This window comes from Vespula vulgaris, chromosome 19, assembly GCF_905475345.1.
Source record: "Vespula vulgaris chromosome 19, iyVesVulg1.1, whole genome shotgun sequence".
NCBI classification, from domain to species: Eukaryota; Metazoa; Arthropoda; class Insecta; order Hymenoptera; family Vespidae; genus Vespula; species Vespula vulgaris.
The window spans coordinates 450,052-473,996 of NC_066604.1; the positions used below are offsets into that span (position 1 = coordinate 450,052).

Consider the following 23,945-nt stretch of genomic DNA (forward strand, 5'->3'; position numbering starts at 1 on the left):
TTGGAAGTTTTATTTTAAATTTACGTGATAGAAAATCAATTATGTTAATTCTTTTATAGTGAACACATCAATATTATTTTATCGGAAATCTTGTAAATCGTTAAAAATTATTTTATTAATACCCTCGTATATATGTATTATCATATTTATTTTAAATAATTCATGTTTAATAATAGAATTAATCAAATACGATGTATCGAATTCGACGTTCAAACATAAAAAATATCTCACATTTTCTCTCTCTCTCTCTCTCTCTCTCTCTTTTCCATCTTCTTCTTCTTCTTCTTCTTTTTGCAAGTTTTACAAATTTACTTAATAAAAGATCAATTATATTAATCTTTTTATACTGAACATATTAGTATTACTTTATCAGAAATCTTGTAAATGGTTAAGAATTACTTTATTAATACCCTCGTATATATATATATATATATATATATATATATATATATATATATATATTTTTATATTTATTTTAAATAATTCATGTTTAATAATAGAATTAATCGAACACGATGTATCGAATTCGACGTTCAAACATATAAGACATCTCTCATTCCCTCTCTCTCTCTCTCTTTTCCGTCTTCTTCTTCTTCTTCTTCTTCTTCTTGGAAATCTCCTTTAACTCCTCGGCTTTCCTCGTTTCTATCCGACTCGAGTTGTGCCTCACGAATTCGGCTTGTCGTGCTTGGCAGCATGTTTTATGACCGAGCTGCTTTATAGCCAGCCCTTTGTTTGTCGGACCTGGCACGGAGGCCCGGTGGCTGTGGGTTGGGTATTACGTACCAACTCCGACGCCATCTCTTCCTCTCTCTCTCTCTCTCTCTTTCTGTCTCTCTCATTCTCTCTCTCTCTCTCTCATTCTCTCTCATTCTCTTTCTGTCTCTCTTCCTGGCAGCGTTAATTTATTTATTTCCCTTTTTTACTTACTCGTTATTTCCGACACGTACTTATTTGATTCCACTGTGCTCGAGAAAGATCGATTTATCGAACGCCAACTCGTATCTCCGGTCAAATCGTATCGATCTATCACTCCTCCCAAATATTTTTACCGCTTTAATATTTTTTCATTTTATTTTCGTCGATATCAGAAATATAGTTAGACAATAACGAATAAATCAATAATGAAATAATGTTCGTCGGTGTGAGGTTTGAGAGTCGTTACTCTGACTTATGTAGAGCTACTACATGTTCGTTGCATGTTGCTATCGACCAATCACTGGTGAGAGCGACTTGACGAACTATCAAAAAACTGACTGGTCAAAAGTTAGTTGACTTCAAACTCGACGATTCGAATTCGTCGGTATCGTAATCAACCCTCGAACAGAATGGACGCCGATAAGTATTGTTATATTAATAAACGTTTTCAAAACAAAATGGGAAATAAAATGAAAAGAAAAAAAAAATAGGAGTGGCATCGAATGAATCTTTTATTTATTATAAAAATTTAAAAGGTATTAAAAAGTATGAAACTATTTTTATCACTGTCACTAGGGGTAATTCCTTACTTCCAGTTTTTCCGTGAGGACGGTATAAAGAGAATATTTTAGAACTTTGAAATAGAAAGGAGGGAACAATTCTTGTTTCCTTTAGAATCGTAATAAGTTGACTTAAGTTGCTTTAAGATCGCTCGGGGCTCCTCGAAAGTTAGTTTCGTCAGTGTCCGACCTTTGAGAAAGTTGCTTGAAAGTTGCGAACGCATGCATTTGTCTCAATGTATTTCATTGATCGTTAACGACCAAGTGAAATAAATGCTCATATATTCCTTTGAATCTAATGATCGTTAATGACTAATGCTCGATGAATAATTAAAAAATCGGGCAACCGAATATTATCCTCGTCGCTCGGCTTTTCATAATCGTTGCTGAAATACATTCACGATACATTTATAAATTTCTTGTAAATCAAACGCTGTCGAACAAACACTTCAAGGGCCGCAAAAGGATCGTTTTGTGGTCTTTTGTCGGCCTGGTCGCCGAATTTGATCGGAGGTTAGTCGATTGATTTTTGTGGTCTCTCGTCGACTTGGTTTTTGTAATCTCTCGCGGCCTTGGTTACCTGGTTTTTGTGGTATTTTGTCGATCTGATTGCTGAATTTGATCGGAGGTTAGTCGATTAGTTTTTGTGGTCTTTTGTCGACCTGGTTGTCTGGTTTTTGTGACTATCGCGGATTTGGTTGCCAGGTTTTTATGACATTTCGTCGACCTGATTGTCAAATTTGATCGGAGCTTAGTAGATTAGTTTTTGTGTTCTTTCGTAGACCTGGTTGTCTGGTTTTTGCGATCTCTCGCGAACCTGGTTGCCTGGTTTTTGTGATCTTTCGTAGACTAGTTTCCTAGTTTTTGCGATCTTACACGGACCTGGTCGTCTAATTTTTGTGATCTTTCGTCGACCTGATTGCTGAGTTTGATCACGTAGGTTGGTCAGTTAGTTTTTGTGGTCTTTCGTCGACCTGGTTGCCTAGTTTTTGTGATCTTACGTGGACCTGGACGCTTGGTTTTGTGGTCTTTCGTTGAACCGATCTGACATTGCGTACTCGCAATCGGTCTAAAGAATATTTCTACTTAATCTACACCGTTATACTATATCTATATTACTCTGGCCTGTTTATCGTTTCTCTTTTGCGTCTAACATCGTTATCGCGTAACCGTAAACTCGCATCTTTGGTGGCAAGGAAAACTTAGGTATTGCGCGAGCAGTTCTAGCTCATTGTCATCTCAAAAGCATACGCCGAGTACGGATTCTTTTCCCGTCACGTGCCGCACGAACGAAGGAACCCTCTCTCTCTTTCTCTCTCTCTCTTTTTCTCTTTTCAACCTCCACATCAACCTCCGTCCCGTTTCCTCCCTGCCCCTCCCTATACCCACCGTGTGCTTCCTGTCGGCCGTAAGAAACTACCGGTCCATAATAATGAACTTCCAGCACGTTGTTCGCGCTACGGTTTTTTTTTTAAACCAACGGTACGTCTCCTTCTTGGATCGAAAGATCGAGAGATCGAGAGATCGAGTGATCCAAGGAACGAAACTGTTCTCGTCGCGTCGCTATCACGTATTCCAAACGTTTAGCGAATTATAATCGTTCACTTAATCGAGTTTTCGTATTCAACTCAGGAATAGACAACTGATGTACGCGACAGTAAAGCGATTATTTAGATCTTGTCTCGTTATCTAAACCACGTCGATCGAATATTAGATCGAATATTTATAAATCGACGTGTTGTTACCTTTGAGGATTTCTCGAGGTTATTCGTTACCCGTTCGTCTGAATAAAAGATGATTAAGTTAACGTGCTTAGGTTTTAGTAGTAACTAGTTTAGAAAGAAGGCGTGACAGTAGGACACGATTTGAGAGCACGCGTGCGTTTAACGTTCGTAGGCGTTTACGCTTTTTGTTCTCTCTGTTTCTCTATCTTTTTGTACGTCTGTCTGTATGTATGTCTGTATGTCTCTTTCTCTGTCTCGCACACATACACGTACACACATTAACTCTTTACCGTTTACAAAGCAGACTAGGAAGAGACTGAACCTTTAAAGCCTTTTTTCTGTCTCTCTCTCTTCTTCTTCTTTCTCTCTCTTTGTATGTGTGTGTATGTTAGGAATACATCAGGCGATTTCACACCCCCACTCTTTTTCCTTTCTTAGCTCTTTCTTAAGGCTAAAAACCGGCTTGTTTGAGACTTGGATCGTGCAACGCCACCACCCACTACTACTACTACTCCTCTATGCTTTTCTCTTTCTTTTTTCATCTTTTTTTTGTATTCTGTTTCTCTCTTCCTCTCTCTCCCTCCCTCTCTCTCTCTCTCTCTCTCTCTCTCTCTGTCTGTCTGTCTGTTTCTCTCTCTCTATCTTTCTCTTTCTCTCGTTCATCATTCGTTGCGAAAGGCCATCTAATACATTACGATAAAACGGCGACTTGTGTACTTACGAATCGATGGAAAGCACACCGACGCAAACACACACGTCGCCACCCACACGGCCTTAACATCGTACGATCTCACGTAAGTACGTATGTACGTACGTTTTAGAAGGAGGATTATTCCGTGATTTTCGCTTTTTCACCGTAAATATTACTCGGATAAACGTCAAGCTCGCTTGAAGCTTTACGGTTAGCTATCCGCAACTTTAACTCCGCGAAATACGATATATCATATCTTTCTTTCTCTCTCTATCTTCACCCGTATTCCTATGTCATTTCTTTTTCTTCTTCCTTTTCTTCTTTGTTTATTTCTTTTTTTAACCTAATGCGTGCCAATCTCTCGTATAATGAAAGCTTTTTATTTCTTATCTTTCTATTCGTTTCTACAAACGTACACAAGTGTGTATGCGTATTATAGCTGACACGCATATCGTATGTACGTATATATGTGTGTATGTACTTATGTATTCTACATGTCTGATTTTGGTTCGACGATGGATCACGTCCGTCGACTTGAGATATGATCCTTAGACTCGAATTCTCGAGGTTGATTTCAAATGGTTGATCAAATTGCAAGCCCTCGAGGAGGTATCACTTGAGTTTATCTCAAAAGCTAGGAATCGGCGATGTTACATTAACACCGGTATCATCGATTCGCGTTATCAAACTTCTCTCGGAATTACCTACAATCCGTTTCGTGCACGTAATACGATAGATACTATATATATGTGTATATATATATATATATCCACACGCATGCACGCATACATACATACGCGTATATATAGATATATAAATGGACAGAGAATTATTACGGATACGTTTCGAATGTCCTTGGAATGTTCTTCTCGTAAACGTATTTAAATCCCAACTTTGGCTGGATATGAGAAAGAGAGAGAGAGAAGAAAAGAAAAGAAAAAAGTCTAATAGACACGTCGGAGTTTATTAATATTCCAAAGGGGTCATCGTCATTTTCTTTTTAAAAAGTTTCACGGGACCACCGTGGCGTTTACTTCGTGTATTATTGCCCGTACGGTCTTTTAAAAGACCCGCGCCCTATAGGGACCACCTCGACGCGGTCCAGAATATCTTACGGTTAGAGTACCACGTAAAGACGTGCGGTGTCGTTGTCTCGTGAACTCAAAGACGTAACTATAGGGATTTCATTCTTATTCGCATTTGATGGAAAACCTTTAGACTCCCTTATAGACGCGATATGATATCCCAATACTTGGAAAAAAAAATCTTGAAATTCTAAAAGAAACTTTAAACGAGTCGGAAAGTGGCAAAAAAAAAAGAAAGAAAAGAAAAAAATGAAAAAAAAAATTTGTTTCTTGTTTCTTTTTTCTCTTTTTTTTTTATACGAGCTTAAATAGTTGGGGTTAAGCAAATGATATGTGGGCATAGTACACGCATCGTATCTATCCACATCGTTACGACGACGTAGAGTTCGCCTACTACGGGGTCTCGTGTCCTCCTTTATCCTCTACTATCTATTCATAGACGAGAAAGCGAGCTGTCACGGTGACATACGCCGAAAGACAATGGATAAAAGAGAGGCGAAAAACCACCGGGTAACTACTCCTTGTGTACTTAGTTGGAAGAAGTTTTTTCCTTTCTTTTTTTCTTTCCATTTTTTTTTAAAGGAACGTCACCTTTACTAGAAGATAGCAACATGATTCGATCGTGCGGGAGAACCCCCGCATCTCTCTCTCTCTCTCTCATTCTTTCTCTGTCTCTCTGTCTCTCTCTCTCTCTCTATCTCTCTATCTCCGTATTCTTTCCTATGTATCTCGCTTAGAGATTAACGACACGATAAAGGTGGAGTTGGCGTTTGAACAGGAGATAGATAGATAAGGGTAAAGACAAAATTAGAAAAAGACGAACGAACGAGTCAATATCAGAGGGCCATTTTTATTTACTTCTTCATTCGAGTTTGTTAGTTTAAAAAAAAGGAAAGAAAAAGGAATTAAATGAAAAAGAAAACGAATCGAAAGAAAAAGAAGAAAAAGATTAAAGAGAGAGAGAGAGTGAGAAAAGAAAAGAAGGAAATAAAAAGAAACGGAGTAAGAAAAAGTATATGAACGTAGATATCTATTCAACGATGTGTGAGAAAAATTTGAAGAAAAACCGGAAAGGAAGGGACAAAACGGCGGTTTAGCTATAGTCGGTCCTCGATATATATCTTCGAGAGGGCTCGTAGAAGTAAATAGTTAGTCGTGAACGTAGGCGAGGTCGTCGACCTTGTAGCCTCTGCGGTTCCTCTATCCTCCTATCCTCCTATCCTCAGATGCCCGTCCCTCTTGTGGATCCACGCTCGTCCTCGTCGTCTTCTTCGCGTCTCCTAGAGAGCTTCTCTTGCATCCATAGAGTACTACATTATATTCATCCAACTATCCAACGTATGTGTGTATCTCTATATCTGTATAAGTATATATCTCTGTTTCTCTCTCTCTCTCTTTTTATGTGTATGTGTGTGTACACGCGTGCGTTCATCCTTCCGATGATATCTACAGGGTGTCAGAGAGAAAATCACACACTCGCTATCAATATACTCGACGATTACTCGTGTCGTCGTTTGCTTTTAGTCGTTACCGTTAGAGTAACCAACCAATTGAGAAAGTCAAAGAGGAAACTCGGTCCTAACTTATGTAGTACGTTCCTACGGTGATTTCGAGGCTAACGAGTGAGGTTAGATGCGAGACTATGCGACTCCGCGTTCTTTTAAGCTTCATCTGGACGCTTCGGCTTATATCCTTAGATATCTACCTGTCTACATATTCCTTGATTTTTCTCTCCTGTCACGGATGGTTGGTCAAGGAGAGGAAGAGATAATGAAATAGAGAGAGAAAGAGAGAAAGAGAGAGAGAGAGAGAGAGAGAAATTTTCTAGGATTTCGAATTCGCGTCTCGATCGAATTGAAGATAGCATAACCCTTGAATTATTTATTTTCCCTTATTAATCGCAATGTGGAAACGCAACCCTAGAATACGTTTCTGCTCTTTTCTTCGATATATATATATATATATATATATTCAAGGCCGATTGCAAGTATTGACGATTACCAACGAATACCGACTAGAAGGCACGATACGTGTAAATGTCAAGGAAGTGCAGGAGATGCCGTGTCTTTGCTTGCTCCGCCTCCTTGTTCCTCTTCTCTCCCCTCCTATCCATCACCCCTTCTTTCTCTCTATCTCCTTCTCTCGATCCATGATCCACGATCTACGTTTCATTAGTCGAGCTTTCACGCCAACTCTAGTAAAGCACGATGAATCACTGAGTTGTCTGATGTTCCAATTAGAATCGTAATGATTACAAGTTTTGATCCTTACGTATGGAATTTGTTGTCTCTGTTGCTATACGATGTTTGTTTGTTTGTTTGATTTTTTGATTGTTTATTTGTTTTTTTATTATTTGTTTTATTATTATTATTAATATTATTATTTTCTTCCAGTTGCCAGATTCAAGGCAGCTTGATTCGATCAGGATGGAGCTACGGTGGTCCCTGTACTGCACAATGATGTTGCAGACTTTCATAGTAGCTTTACACGCTATCGACGACTTTCGGCATATTTCTTACGAAGGTAAGATGACATTTTTTTATAATAATAATAATAGTAATAATGATAATAATAATAATAATAATAATAATAATAATGATAATGATAATAAGCTTAAAACAATTCTTTGGTTCAATACTGACATACACAGATATGTTTTATAAAAATATATTATCTTCAAAAGATGCAGAATAGGTCGATCATTCTTCAAAAATAATAATAATAATAAACACAAAACATACAGTAATTCCGGCTTACGAGTATGAACGAATATATTATTTTTAAAACGTACGGAATAGTTCGATTATCTCTCAAGAGTAATAATATTAATAAGTACAAAACATACAATAACTCCGGTTATATACGATATATATAAATATGTTATATAAAAGTAGGTTATACCGAAAACATACATAAATAGTTTGATCATCCCTCAGAAAAAAATACAAATTATTCTGAAATTTGGTTTAATCAATTTCAGAGGAAATAGATTATTTGTGGATGAGACGAAGAAGGAAAAAATATACAGTAATATACTATAAAAAGATCTTAAAATTGTACCTAGTTCAATCGTTCTCAAAAACCACGATCATTATTAACACCAAATATATGATTCCGGTTTAATATTGATAATAGACAAATATACTGCAAAAAAATACAGTATTTTACAAATATGACGTTTTTTAAAAAGTAATAATAATAAATATCACATAAAATATACATAAAACAACTTCGCTTTGGAATATGGATATACACAAATATGTTATATAAAAATATGTGGTGTAGTTCGATCATTCCTCAAGAGTAATAATAATAAATACAACACATAAAACAGCTTCGACTCAATATGCATACATAGAAATATGTTATCCTAAAAACATGCGAAATAGTTCGATCTTTTCTCCAGGGCAATAGTAATAAATACAACAGAATACATAAAATAATTCCGCTTCGATACGAATATACATAAATATGTTATATTAGAATATGTTATCTTCAAAACATGTGGAATGCATCGATTATTTCTCAAGAGAGGATAATAAAAATTATTCTGAAATTTAGTTCGACCCATTTCAAAGAAAACAGACTATCCATAAACGAAACAAAAAAGGAAATATTAGTAATAATAATAATAGTAATAATATATAACATATGTGCTATTGAGATCGAAAAAAATCCGAAAATATATGAAGTTATATTTTTAAATTAAATACACATGAAACGTATAACAACGAGTAATAAAGTTATTCAATAATAATATTTGCCGAAGTATCGATTGTCAAAGAAATTTCCAGATAATTTGAAGCATATTGGGTTACATAACTGAATCACTAATACAAACCAAAATCTTATTCTGCTTTTGGGTTATACTCGTGACTCAATACATACCATATAATCCGAAAATTCTTGAATACCAAGTAAACCAGTGAACTGAATAGAAGTGAATTCCTTTATCGTTAAAATCTAATTTCAAAGAGAGACGGTTTAATCAAACGTACATATGTATGTCAAACACAGATAATAATAACAACAACAACAACAACACGAACAATAATAATAATAATAATAATTAATAATAATAATAATAATAATAATTGCGATTAACAAATGAATAACAATTTTTACGTATAAGTAACGATTTATATTACTTAACAATGGCATGCATCCTTTTGCCATGAAGGACAAAATGAGCGAAATCCATCTTAAAGCTGACAATAATAACAGCAACAATAATAATAATCGATAATAATTAATAATAATAATAATAATAATAATAATAATAATAATAATAATAATAATAATAATTGCGGCTAACAAATGAACATTTTTATATTTTTTACAAGTTAATAACGATCTATATTATTATATTCCTAACAATAGTATTTTCTTGCAAATATTTATAACACGCAAGAAATGCCACACCCAAAGAACTCGAGAAGCATCGTTGGAAAAACAAGTTTCGTCTTTTCTGTACGTGATAGTCTAATGAACTTAATAGTCGTTTCTCGATCGTCCTCGAGCCTAACGATCCATTTCTCTCTCTCTCTCTCCCTCTCTCTCTCTTTTCGTAATAGCACAGCCACGCAAAGGTGCGGACTGCAACGCGTTGCACGCCGAGGGCGGCGACCAATCGACCAGTAGATAGTCAGCATCCCGTAATTTTCATTTGCATGTAAAGTACTTCCTGTGGCTAGACCGCGAATCTCCTCCTCTTTCTCTCTCTCTCTTTCTTTTTTTCTTTCTCTCTCTTTTTCTGTTTCTCTTTCTCTTTCTTTCTCTTTCTCTTTTAATCGTCTTTTTGCTCAGAATAAAAATGATTTATTCCTTGGATATTATCTCAAATACGTAAAACGTATTTCTTTCGTAAAAATATTTGTATTTAAAAAATTTTCTGATGTATGGTAGAAAATAATCGGAGAATTTAAAGAAGAAATATTAAAAATTTCGATATTACTACATTCCACATTCGTTAATACATACTTAACTAATAAGTTTCTAGTAAATATTATTACTTATTATGGAAATAAGGAAAAAGGTGCGAGATTAAGGGTTTAAAATAAATCATCTTTTTGTCCAGAATAAAAATGATGTGTTCCTTGGATATCATGTCGTACAACGTATTTCTTTCGGAAAAATTTTGATATTTGTATTATAAAATTTTCTGATACATGGCACAAAGTATTAAAGCTCACTTACGTTTTATTAAATATCGGGGAATGTAAAGGAAAAATATTAAAAATTCCGATACTATTATGTTCCACATTCGTTAATATAGATATTATTATCTCTTATGAAAATAAGGAAAATATAAAACAGTACGAAATTAAGTGTTAAATAAAAGTAACTGTTTCTCATTTTCTTTCTTTTTCTTTCTCTTTTAACTTTTTCTTTTTCAGAATAAAAATAATTCAATATCATCTCGTACAATGTATTTTTTTCGGAAAAATATTCGCATCCGTAAAATTTTCTGATATAAGATAATGTCCCGGAATATCAGAGCTCACTTATATTATTTTGGATATTGAAGATTATATTTCACATAGTTTCACAAACGTGATTGTACCGAGAAATAATGACGAACAACGTTATATAATAATATTTAATTTAATAATAAAAATAAGGATAAAATATAAAAAATTGATATAAAATATGTTAGAGTGAATAAATTTAGAAAGAAAACTTTAACGTATTTATCGCATGATGGAAATGCCGAGAGTGAAAAGAAAGTAAGGAAAAAGAAATAACGAACAACATTAGGAAATATTTTATTTTGAGAAGAATAAAAAAAAACTAAAAGCATAAATTATATCGACAAATCCATATCCTACTATTAACGCTTTTTGGTTGATTTTTTTCTTTATCTTTTTTTTTTAAATTTATTAGATTCAACATGTTTAATTAAATATCGGGAAAAGTACTCAAGAAGTTTTGATATTATTATATTTGTTATTCGTGAATGCACACTTAACTTATTAATTTCATAGATGTTATTTATTATGAAAATAGGAAAAATATAAAATAATGTGATATTAAGCGTTTAGAAAACAAAACTACTGTTAATACGGAAGACACCGCTTAAAATTAAAATTAAAAGTTGAGAGTACCGTTTAAAATTGAAAAGTCATTTTCTTTATTTTTTTATCTTTGTTTTTTTTTTTAACAATTTGGGACGTATAAAGTTAGCATCCAATAGCATCACGATATTCGTGTTCGATGCATTGAACCTACTCTTCACTAACCTAATTCTTAGAATAGAAGTACAAACAAAATAAACATTTTGCGTTGTTATCCAATTTCGATTCGGTATTATATTCCTTGTCAATTTGCTCTTATTCAGTATTTTACGAATACCTCGTATTAGAAACGTCATAGAATCATATTAGAAAAATCCTAGATTCTACTAAAAAAAAAACAGTTAAATTAATCTGAGAATAATCTATTTAAAAATATTTTGTGTCAACGATAATAGAATTAGTTAATAGTATAAAGATTTGAAGCCAATAAAGAAACTAGCTTTAAGATCAAATAATCTACTTTTAAAGTTATACATAGCTTCTTTTTAATTGATTATAAAAAAAGAAAAAAAAAACTTGCGAGAAGGAAAAACAAACTTAATGGCGTTTTACCGAAACGCTCGTTTTCTCGTGAACGATCGTTTCATGTGTATGACATTGTCGTGTTTGTTTCAATAGTTTTAAACATTACTGATATATACTGCAGTCTTTCCTTGTGGAAATATTATGGGGTCTCATATTAACACACACGTCTCATATTCTATACCGTTACCTTATCATTTAATTAGCATCCACATGGAATGCGATCGAAAGTGTAATTTTAGTTTAATTTAAGGTAAATCAAAATAAGTTGACACGTTAATCAGATTTTAATTTTTGCAACTTTTTGTTAGAATTAATTATTTAATAAAAAAATATATTAAAATGTAAAACCTTTTCGAGGAAACTTTTGAAAGAAGATATATGTAAAATAAATTAGAAAATGTTTATTTTGATAAAATTTGAAATCAACTCCAGTGCGTTCATATATATGTGTGTGAATTATTATCGAATATTTTTATTACAAAAAATATATTACTTCGATCATATTATTTATAATATAATTATCATTACATACGTATATAAATGAAAGAGATATAAATGAATAATTATGTGAATATATTTTGGCATAGCGAACGATAAAAAATTAATCTCTTTCAATGTATGAATAAGGATTAATGCATATACAATTAGAATATCTTTGCCGCATTTTATGTAAGCCCATTTCATACAATGTATGCATTGAATTAATTCTTCAGTTTATTCAGATTTTGAGATTGATTCATATTCATTATATGCACATTATTATACGTTTTCAGAATATTATTATTATTTATAGTTCTAAATCCTTTTTTTTCTTTTTTTTTTTTTTTTAATCGAATCTATACGTTTTCAGCTACCTTCTATCCGCAAGAAGAAATATTTATTTCTTTTCTCGTTATTGGCCTTCGATAATTTCGACTGGCGTAAGTTATCGATCGCGTGGGACTCGCTGATCTAGTAGAGGAAACAAGATGGAGTACTTTTGAAAGCCGCCCGATCGTACTTAACCGCAGCTAAACACGCGTCTCTTTTAACGAGTTCACGTTAGAAATATTAACGCGTTGTGCTTTTTTTTCCTTCGTCCGAATGTTAAAGCTGGATCGTTTACTAATTTAAAAGCGCCGTAACTGTCGCCTCGTATAAAGTCGAGAGTCTCGTTGGCGTGCCGGCGCGCAAACGATTGCGAAAAGTTTTACGATTGCATAATAAATTTAAAGCGGCCGATTTAAATTGGTCGCAGTTTTAGCTCTCGGTAATTGAAGTTCTCATCGTCGTAAAATATTCGTTTCTTTCTATGTGTATATAAATATAGACAGGATACAAAAAGATAAATATATATGTATGTGTGTGTGTGTATGTATCGTTTCTTGCATACTTTAATAAAATTCATTTTAAAGATCAATTATAAACGATAAGAGAAATGTTAATAAATTTATAGATTATATAATTTATTACACATGATATTCCAGATTTTATAAAATTGTTAATAAATATATAACGTTTCCTTATTTTCTTAAATAAAATTCGTTTTAAAGAACAATTATATATGTCGAGCGAGAAAATAATAAATTTACGGATTATATAATTTATCGCACATGACACATGAGATTTTATAAAATTATTAATATGTATTTATCGTTTTCTTATTCCCCTCAAGTAAAATTGGTTTATTGATTATATCATAAGCGACAAGCGAGATAAAAATTATTTTTGATATTACACAATTTATCAAACGGGATACACGGGATTTCCAAAAGTTATTAATATATATTTATCGTTGTCTTCTTTCCGTAAATAAAATTCGTTTTAAAGAATAATTACATATGACAAGTAAGATAATAATAAATTTACGGATTATACAATTTATCACACATGATATACGAAATTACAAAAAATTATTAATAGATATCTATAGCTTTCTTGTTTCCTTAAATAAAATTCGTTTTAAAGATCATATTATAAACGATAAGCGAGATAAAAATAAATTTACGGATTATTTAATTTATCACGCATGATACACATTTTAATAAAATTATTAATAGATCTTTATCTTGTCCTTATTTACTTAAATAAAATTAGTTTTAAAGATCAATTACGAACGATAAAATTTTATGTATTATGTAATGTATCTCATTTTATGCACGAGATTTTATAGAACTATTAATAGATATTTATCGTTTTATTTTTTCCTTAAATAAAATTCATTTTAAAGATCATATTATAAACGATGAGGGAAATAAAAATAATTTTACGGATTAAATAATTTATGACGCTTGACGTATGAGAATCGTAGGGTTATATTGTTTTATAACTTCATTAGTATCTTATATTGATTTCTTGTTTTCTTAAATAGAATTCATTTCAACGAACAGTTACAAATAACAAGATCGTTATAAATAAATTTACAGATTATTTAATTTATCACATCTGACACATGAAATTTTTAAAAAATTTTAATAGATATTTATCGTGTTCTTGTTTCCATAAATAAAATTTATTTTAAAGATCATATTATTAACGATTAAGGAGATAAAAATAATTTTACGGATTAAATAAGTTATCACACTTGACGCACAAGCATCGTCGAGATATATTATTTAATCAAATTATTTATCGTTCTTTTGTTTCCTTAAATAAAATTCACTCTAAAGATCATTTACAAATAAGTAATTTTATGTATTACTTAAGCTTTTACACTTGACACACGAGATTTTATAAAACTATTAATAGATATCTATTGTTTTTTTTATTTCCATAAATAAAATTCATTTTTAGGATCATATAAACGACTAATGAGATAAAAATAATTTTATTGATTAAATAATCTATTACGCTTGACGAATAAGAATCGTAGGGTTACATTGTTTTATAACATTATTAATATCTATCTGAAATCGATTTCTTATTTTCTTAAATAGAATTCATTTCAACGAAGAGTTACAAATAACAAGATAATTACAAATAAATCTACGAATTATTTAATTTATCATATTTAACGTGCGAGATTTTTAAAATTGTTAATAGATATTTATCACCTTTTTGTTTCTTTAAATAAAATTCACTGTTTAAAGATAATATTATGAACGGCAAGCGAAATAAAAATAATATAACGAATTAAATAGATTATCACGTTGAAAATCGTCGAGTTACAATATTTTATTAAATTATTAATAAATATCCACCGTTTTTTATTTCCTTAAATAAAATTCATTTTAAAGATCATATTGAGTGAACGATAAACGAGATAAAAAGAAATTTACGTATTATCACACATGACATATGAGACTTTATAAAATTATTAATAGATATTTATCACTTTCTTGTTCCCTTTAATAAAATTCATTTTAAAGATCAATTAGAAATGATAAATAAGATAAAAATAAATTTTCAGATTATTTAATGTACATCATACATGACATATGAGATTTTATAAAATTATTAATAGATATATATCGATCTTTCATTTTTTTTTGTTTTTTTAAATTAAATTCACTTTAAAAATTACATCGTAAAGGGTAAACCAGATAAAAATAATTTTTCGTATTACTTTAAACGTAATTTACCTCACGTGAAACACGAAACTTTACCAAATTATTAATAGATATCTTTTTTGTTCTTTTTTTTTCTTTGAATATAATTCGCTTTAAAAGATCATATTACGTACGACAACGCGAGATAAAAATAATATTACGAATTAAATAATTTATCACATACGTATTTGATACGCTTGAAAATCCTCGGATTACAATTCTTTTATAAAATTATTTTCGCTCGTTCTTTTTTACTTTTTTCTTTTTTCTTTTTTTCTTTTTTTTCGTTCTCGTTTGAAACTCGGTAACGTTTAATCGTCGCCTAGTTGTTCCAATTATTGTCTTATATATCCTAGTTGTAAATGTGCTAGAAAATCTATCCTGGCTCGAGGCGAACGATTCGAAAGCTGGATTACGCGATCAATCCTCCCGATATCTCGGAAAAGTATCACCCTAGGGAATCAAGAACGAGTTATCTCCGATGAAACGACGTTCGAACGACGAGTTGGAACGACTTTGTCGTTTTTTGCTCGTCTTGCTTTCGCGAAAGAAGCATACCTATTCATTTTACTTTTTCTTATCTTTTCGTTCTCTCTCTCTTTCTCTCTCTCTCTCCCTCTCTCTCCCTCTCCTTGTCTTTCTCTTTCTCTCTCTAATTTCATTCCACTTTTTCGTTTAGTTTCGATCCGTCGAACGATCGTAACGTAGCATCATTTCTCCAGGTAAATTTATATGGCCGCATTGAAAATCACGAGGCAAGTTAGACCCAAAGTATAATCATATTCGATATATTTTCTTTTTATTATTTTTCATTATCGATGACGACGACCGGCCAAGAATATTAACAACCTTGAGACAAAAGATCCACCAATGGATTTTACTTGTCGAACGTTCAAAATTTTGCAAAGAGTTTGGCGTTAAAAATGAACAAAATGTATATATATATTATTTATTTCATTTATATTATATTATATTATATATGTTATATTATATTACAAAAAACGCAATTGGAAAAAAATATTTTTTGTAATAAAAATATTCAATAATAATTCACATATGTACCAACTTAACTTCGTACTGGGATTAACTTATACGTTGTAGATATCTGTTTATATATATATTTATTTATTATGTATATAAATAAATATGTTTATATATATATTTATTATGTATATGTATAAATATATATGTACATATATATTTTTTAAAAGAAAGCATATAAAAGAGAAGAGAATATTAACAACCTTAAAACAAAAGATTCAACAACGCATTTTACCTGCTGAACGTTTGAAGTATTACAAAGAGGTTTGTCTTAAAAACGAACGAAATATATATTTATATTATATATATATATATATATATATATATATATATATATAAAAGAAAGAAAGAAAAATTCAAGAAACTCGATAAAAATCAGCTGTCCCACTCTCTCTCTCTCTCTCTCTTTTTCTCTCTCTTTCACTCTCTCTTTCTTTCTTTTCTTCCCCTTCGTTTAAACTTTCTTAGATCGAGTAGACTTCTACTTCGTAAAGTATATATAGGTATATATCTTTGTGATCGATACTCACGAACAGCGACGTTCGAGATATTAATTATTTAACGATCGACAAAGAAGAAATTTTGCTCTCACAGGTAGAAAAGTACGAAAGCAGGACTTTGTACTTACTTGCTTACTTACTTACTTACTTATCTAATGAACGACGATATATAAGGTTATAAATCTCGGTCAAAAAGTAATAAATCATATATTTATTTATTTATTTTTACACTGATACTCGTTCGTTCGTTCGTTCGTAGTTATGCGGTAAATATAACCCATTGGATCGTTTCTTTATTTCTTGTGTGAGAGACGTACAGCTGGAACTTTAAACGCGAGAATCTCTTCGCGAGAACCCTACGGGAGGTCGTTGTTCCAGGTAAAACTCAATGCAATTGTGAAAATTATATTCTTTCTCTCTTTCTCTCTCTCTCTCTCTCTCTTTCTCTCTCTCTCTCTCTTTCTGTTTTTCTCCTTATTTTTCTTTTCTTTTTGTTTATTCTGTTTTATTCATTTTTTAAAGTTGTAATATATATTTTTTAAGTCTTTCTTATTTATTTTTTTAAATTGAACAGATTTGTTACTGATTCTAATTCTGACTTTTAATATTTGATTTTTGATCCTTTTGATATTGATTCTGAATCATTGTCAATTAACATTTTGATGTCGAATAACGTAATTTCTTTTCTTTCAAAATCTGAGACTGCTTGGCATAGTTGACATAGTCTTTTTTAAATAAGAATTAAAATAGTACAAAAAATAAAAGAATAATAATAAGAAACAATTATCTTTTTAATATATAAATTTTTAACAAATGATAATCTCAAGAAATCGTTTTGAAATATTTTTAATATGTCTGAAGTTGTATCTTTTGCAAATCTTTTTGAAACGTGTTATTAGGTTTAATAATGTTTACTTTAATTTTTTTATTTATTTATTAAAGAAATAAATTATTAAATAAAATTTACTTTAATAATTCAATTTATTTATTAAATAAATAAATTAGATTAAATAAAATTTACTCGACTATTACTGATTTTCATCATTAATTAAAAACTTATATGAAATTTATTATTTTATATTCATTAAACACACATTGTATTTTATCTATTCATAAGTACTTAAGAAAGTTAAGTAAGTATTTAAATAATTATGTAAACATTAGAATAACAAAAAGAAAGATAAGAGAGAAACATTAATTTTCCCAATGTGTAAATTTTCGATAAATAAAAATCAAACAATTGTTTCGAAATATTTTTGATATATTAAATATGATAAAATTTATTTTAATAATTTACTTTATTTATTATATATTTATTAATTCATTATTTATTATTTAATCATTGTTAATTGATTTTAATATATTTATTATTTATTAATTTAATAAATAAATTAGATTAAATAACATTTACTTGGCTATAACTAATTTTCATCATTGACTAAACACCTACAACAAGCTTCGGTTCTAAACATTTCCTCTAAACTTTTCTAGTTTTAAACTGATAACTGATGCCAATTCAATCGCTTTATATACTCTTCAATCACTTTCAAATGTCAAAAATTTCATGGCTATTGATCGAATGAAAAAAAGCACGCAGGATATATGTACCAGTTTCTTTTTTTTCCTTTTTTTAATTACAAAACTTTACTATTATATCCTGTAAGGAAAGTTAAAAAGAAAAGAAAAATATTATACGAATATAAATTCTCAAATGGTATATCGTGAAGTTCAAAAAAAATATATATAAAATGAAAAAGAGTATATCAATATATACGTCAATGTATTTTTTTTTTATTTTGTTTTGGTTACTCTGAAAAAAAAAAGTATATCGAATACAGATTAACACACAGGGTCAGGTATTAATACGGAAATATACGTTACGTATTCACAAGCAATTAAGGTAAATGAACGAGAAATTAGTAATGCGATAAATTGCCAGTTGTTGCGTTCGTAATAACTGACAAGATTTTTAAATGAAATTATAATGTGAATCAAGAATTTATTACTATGTGTTATCGTGTAAGAAAATAGTACGTTGTCATTTTGTAGTTTTATTATAACTTTTTAATAAAGCTTTTAAGAGTCTATATTTATATAACATATTTCTTTTTATTGTTGTACTCTTTTATTTTATTTTATTTTTTTTCTTATTTTTACTCGTAGAATATGCTGGTACAGTTTTGCGGAATAAAGAAAACTAGGACATTTTCTATATACGGTGAATCACAAAAATATTCATTCACCATAGATAATTTTTAATTCCGACGTTTTATGTCCTCGTTTTATTTATATGTATGAAATGAATTCAAAAGTTGTTGAGTTTAGATGGATTATTTATTGTATTGTATCTGCAAAAGTACGTTCAATTTATGTATTAGAAATAAATCCGGACAAATACTTCGTTTCTCAATAAAATAAGTCGGAGAGTTATGACCCACTTTTTTTCAAAGGTTTAATATATTCAGTAAATTCAGAACATTCAGTACGTTCAGTTCATTTAATCGATATCCAAAAAATAGAAAAATATGCTTCAATGTATAAATCTACTGCTCTAAATACCTGACATATTTATCATCGTCATAACATCATCTTCTTCCTAAAAATAAAAAAACTTTCTTCGTTATTTCTTGGACTACAAAATCTGGACTAAAATTTTCATCCAAGGATTTAAATCCTTCGTAACACTTTTTACGTTTGAGATTGCTTGAATTTTTAACAGGTTTTCTGTTATTTTCATCGTTTGAAATGACACTTTTACGTTTTCTAATTCGTTGAGATATACTCGATGATGTATCAGAGATGGCCATTAATTTTATTTAGCATTGTACTTGGCGCGTTTCTGTCACGGAAGTCTCTTTATTAATTACTTGCGAACAACCAGCTGAGGCAGGTTCTGGTTTTTTATTTCTTTTCGCATCTTCTTCGGTTACATGAGGTATATGTTGTTACGGTCGTTGTTCTTCGTTTAAGAAAGCGTGTAATAGACCTTCGCCATTAAAAATTAGCTAACAAAAAGAATAAAAATCCACCAACTCCATAAACAGTTGAGTTTATATCCTAAAGTAAATGACAATGTATAATTTTACGATGGGTCAATACACCCGAAAAAATCGGGCCATCTAAATCGAGAATCAAGGAATAATGATTTTCTCGATTTGTCAATAATGTTACGACAATATTCTATTACACGAATATAAACGTAATCTTTAAATACTATGTTAACGCATTGTATTTAGAAATAGTTATTATTTTTTGATAAATTGTTATTAAATTATGATTTAAAGAACAAACAGAAGATTTTTCTAGAATAATTTAATTTCTGTATTACAAATAACTTATTTAATTTATTATTACATCCAAGAACATTAATGTAGCTCTATGTTATTTAAAAATCTTCAAGTTAAATTGATTTTTTAAAATTCCGCTATGTAAAAATAAATATTTTATCGTATACACCATATTAAAAAAATATTATTACTAAAATATTAAATTTTAATTGTCAATTTGTTTATTCAATTTCGTTTAATTTTATTAAATTTTTTTATTAAACATGTTAAATTGTTATATAATTTCTTAATTTAATAATATGTTTTATATTTGAAATTATTATTTGATAAAACGTAAAGTTATTACGAAATTCAAATTTGTAAATACGTTATTAAGTTTTACGTTGCAAACAATTTATTATATTGGTTTATTTATAAAAAAATTATATTTAATGAATTTAAACATTTATTTGAACTTTACTATTTCCAATAATTTTTCATCGAATATTAAAAATTTTTTGTTTAATTTTAAACAACGAATTATTATAAAAATGTTCTCAAGCAGCAATATTTTTTATATAATTATGATTTAAAGAAAAAACAATGAGTTTTTTCCAAAATTTGAAGAATGTACAGTTTGATTTAATTTCTATTTATTGTTCAATTTTGATTTTATTTTGATATTATATATTAAGAAATAACATCTAATTTTTTATTTGAAAACAAACAAAAAATATTGTTCCTGAGTTTCGTTAAATAATTATCAATCCTATCGTCACAAATATTTGAAAATCAAATTGTATCTAGAATATACGAAACTGAGTCATCTTATTCATTAGTGTCATCTCAACCGCAATTACAAATGCATTTACAATTCATTTTTTTTTTTTTTTTACATTTACAATTTATTACGCAAATACTATTTGACTTAAAACGTTTTAACGTTTCTTTACAAGTACGATAAACCGAGTTTAGTATGAAATAATCAATGTTACCGGTACAATTAAATCATTAATATTATCATTTGCCGTGAAATTATGTTAGATAAGTAACAAACATTTGTTTTTACTATCGATTGACGTTTTAATCACCATCAATTCGTAATTTTCCATCCGTGAAAAAAAAGGAAAAACAGTCGTATCGCCAAGTCGTAGCTACTTTTAAAGTTAGCTAAAAAAAAGAAAAAAGAAAAAGCGACAGATATCGCTAATGGATAAAAAAACGAAGACAAGATTATGCAACTTCCGCAAAGTGCTCGGTCGTGGAATAATAAATGCGAAAGAGAGAGAAAGAGAGAGAGAGGGAAAGAGAGAGAGAGAGAAACGGATATGATTATTCGAAAGTTAGAAGAAAATTCACGATTGAAGTGTATCAACAATTAGCATCAGAATTTCGAGAAGAAAGTAGGAAAAATGTTAGCAAACACAGTGTTAAACGAGTATTTAAAGAAAGCGTTTATAATGGAGATATAAGAGTGGCTATTAAGAAATCATAAATCACTGAATGAAATAGAAAAACAAAGAAAAAGAGAAAGAACATTTAATTTTCATAAAAAAGAAAAAGAGATATGATATCAATAAAACAGCCACAGTCACTGAGTGGCACAATTTTAATTGACGAATCTTAATTTAATTTGAATTTAATTAAATTTTCTTGAATTTTATAAAATTAAATTTTATGTATCTGAACAATACATAGCGTGGGCGTACAATTAAATCTATTTCTGAATTGTAAAAATTTACGAGCATGAAGAAAAAAATGTTATTCGTTGTAGTTTATATTGTATATTTCTGTTTACAATTTATATTATTATATTTTATTATATATTATGGGATTGTGTGTGTCGAACAAAGATTTGGAAAAACTTCCATTGATCTTTTCTGTTCCTTTTTTTCTTTTATCGAGAATATTACAGACAAAAAGAAATATTTACACACTTTGAAAGAAAATTTAATACAAAGCGCTATCCAAGATATTGAAAAACGTTTCAAACTTTATCGGGATAATAATCCAAAGCATAAAGCACTCAACTTTGACCCAATATAAATATTTGAATAAAATATTTATTGGGATAATTTAAATTATATAATAAAAATAAAAAAGTAAAAAGTACAAAAATCATATTCAGTCTGAATGATGTTATAAAGATCATTCTATTAAATGTTCCAAATGAAACTTAAATTCATGAAATGTTCGTAATGATTCGAATATTCTTCTTAACATGAAACAGCACTTGTGATAATTAATAATTAATTTACTAATTTATTTGATTATATACTTATAATTAAATTTATTAAATCTTTATTTAATTATTATTACTCAATTATTACGCTACATCAAATTTTATTACATTAAATTAAATTAAATATATATATACATATACACACATATATATATATATTTATATAATAATAACTTATATAATAATTTATCTATATAAGTTATTAATATAACATATATATTATATAATTATATATAAATACTTATATTAAAAGAAAAAAAAATTTGCTTGAATTTCTTACATAATTAACGAGGATATAAATCTTTGAAATCAAGTATATTTTAGTATACAAATATTTTTGTGATTCATTCTATAACATACAAAGGAGATGTTAATCTTCTAATAACTAATTAATGAATACTTAGATATTGTTGTATCACATCGCGCGATCGTGAAAATTTATTTTGCTATAATTACTGCGACTGTCAGAGTTTGTTTTCCTAAAATATTTTTTTTGTTTTTTTTTTATTCTTTTATGTTTTTTTTTTATTTGAAAAAAACATAGATAAATATATTTCTATATAATTCTCTTTGGAATTGCAAGCATCCAAAATTATTGATTTCAAATTTATAGAATAAGACTCGCCCATTTAAAGAATTAAATCTTTTCGTTTACTTTTCTATTAAAATTTTATATTTTATTTTTTTTTTATTTAACAATAGATATATAAAAAGTTGTATACGCAGTAAGTAACTATATTTGATTAAACGAACGAAAAAAAGATGGATCTCACTTTTTTACGCATTTTACTCAATTTATGAAAAGAAGACATATACAGATTTCTAGTTACAGATTTCTTAAAACTCATAAATAAGAAAAAAAACGGGAAAACAAGACAAATATTTTCTTGAAATCAAAACCTTCGCGTTCAGAACTTCAAAAAAGAGAACAATTACATGTTAAACAATTACATACTAAAATGTCATGTAGCAATTACAAATCTGATTCTAAAATAATCAAAAGTTTATCTGAACATTAAAAGTCAAACTGATTTCCTCTCTATATATATATGTGTGTGTGTGTGTGTTTTATTTAAAATAAATCCATAAAATACATTTAAATTTCGAGTTTGATCTTTTACATTATTATTATTATTATATATTATGACATATATGAACATAATACAATATACTATGTCGAGGAACGCGTAACGTGATAGTAACCATAAATATCTAAGTATCTATCCCGAGGGAAAAAATGATTAAGTACGCTCTTATGAAATCTTTAAATTTTTTCGAAATAATGTTTCGACGTATACGATATATTTCTACAATCAATGATCTCAATTAGAGAAAATGTAATAAACCGTAAATATTCGGATGCCGTTTGATATTTTCCAAGACATGTTTTATCAAACTCCTTTGAACACACCCATCTCTTTTTCTCTCTCTCTCTCTCTCTCTCTCTCTCTCTTTCTTGTAGAGTGGAATAAGATGAAGAAGATCTTTGAATCTTCGCGCGTGGGCGAATCGTGCGGCACGCGCCGACACGCGCGCACGAGTATAAATTTCTACTCCTCTCTTTCTTCATCGTTCCTACCACGAAAGCCTTTTATTCCGTCCTCGCTCGACGGGTGGTACCATACGCTTATTTCTCTTTTCTCTTCCACACTTCAACCTCTCTTACTTTCTATCTCTTTCTCTCTCTCTCGCATTCGCACTCGCACTAGCTTTCCTTCCTTTTCTTTCTCTTTCTCTCTCTAACCACTTTCCCAGTCTTCCTTCACTCTTTGGAGCTATGTACGTCGAAAAT

The 23,945-nt window shown here is 29.6% G+C and overlaps 1 protein-coding gene across 2 annotated transcripts in view; it reads left to right on the forward strand.

Moving 5' to 3' along the window:
• LOC127070882 (semaphorin-5A) overlaps positions 1-23,945 on the forward strand; it is an 89,363-nt gene that overhangs the window by 18,465 nt on the left and 46,953 nt on the right. For both annotated transcript variants that reach the window (XM_051009426.1, XM_051009427.1), the window contains one exon: positions 7,372-7,501. In XM_051009426.1, the coding sequence (XP_050865383.1) occupies positions 7,372-7,501 (130 nt within the window). The remainder of the gene's footprint in view (positions 1-7,371; positions 7,502-23,945) is intronic.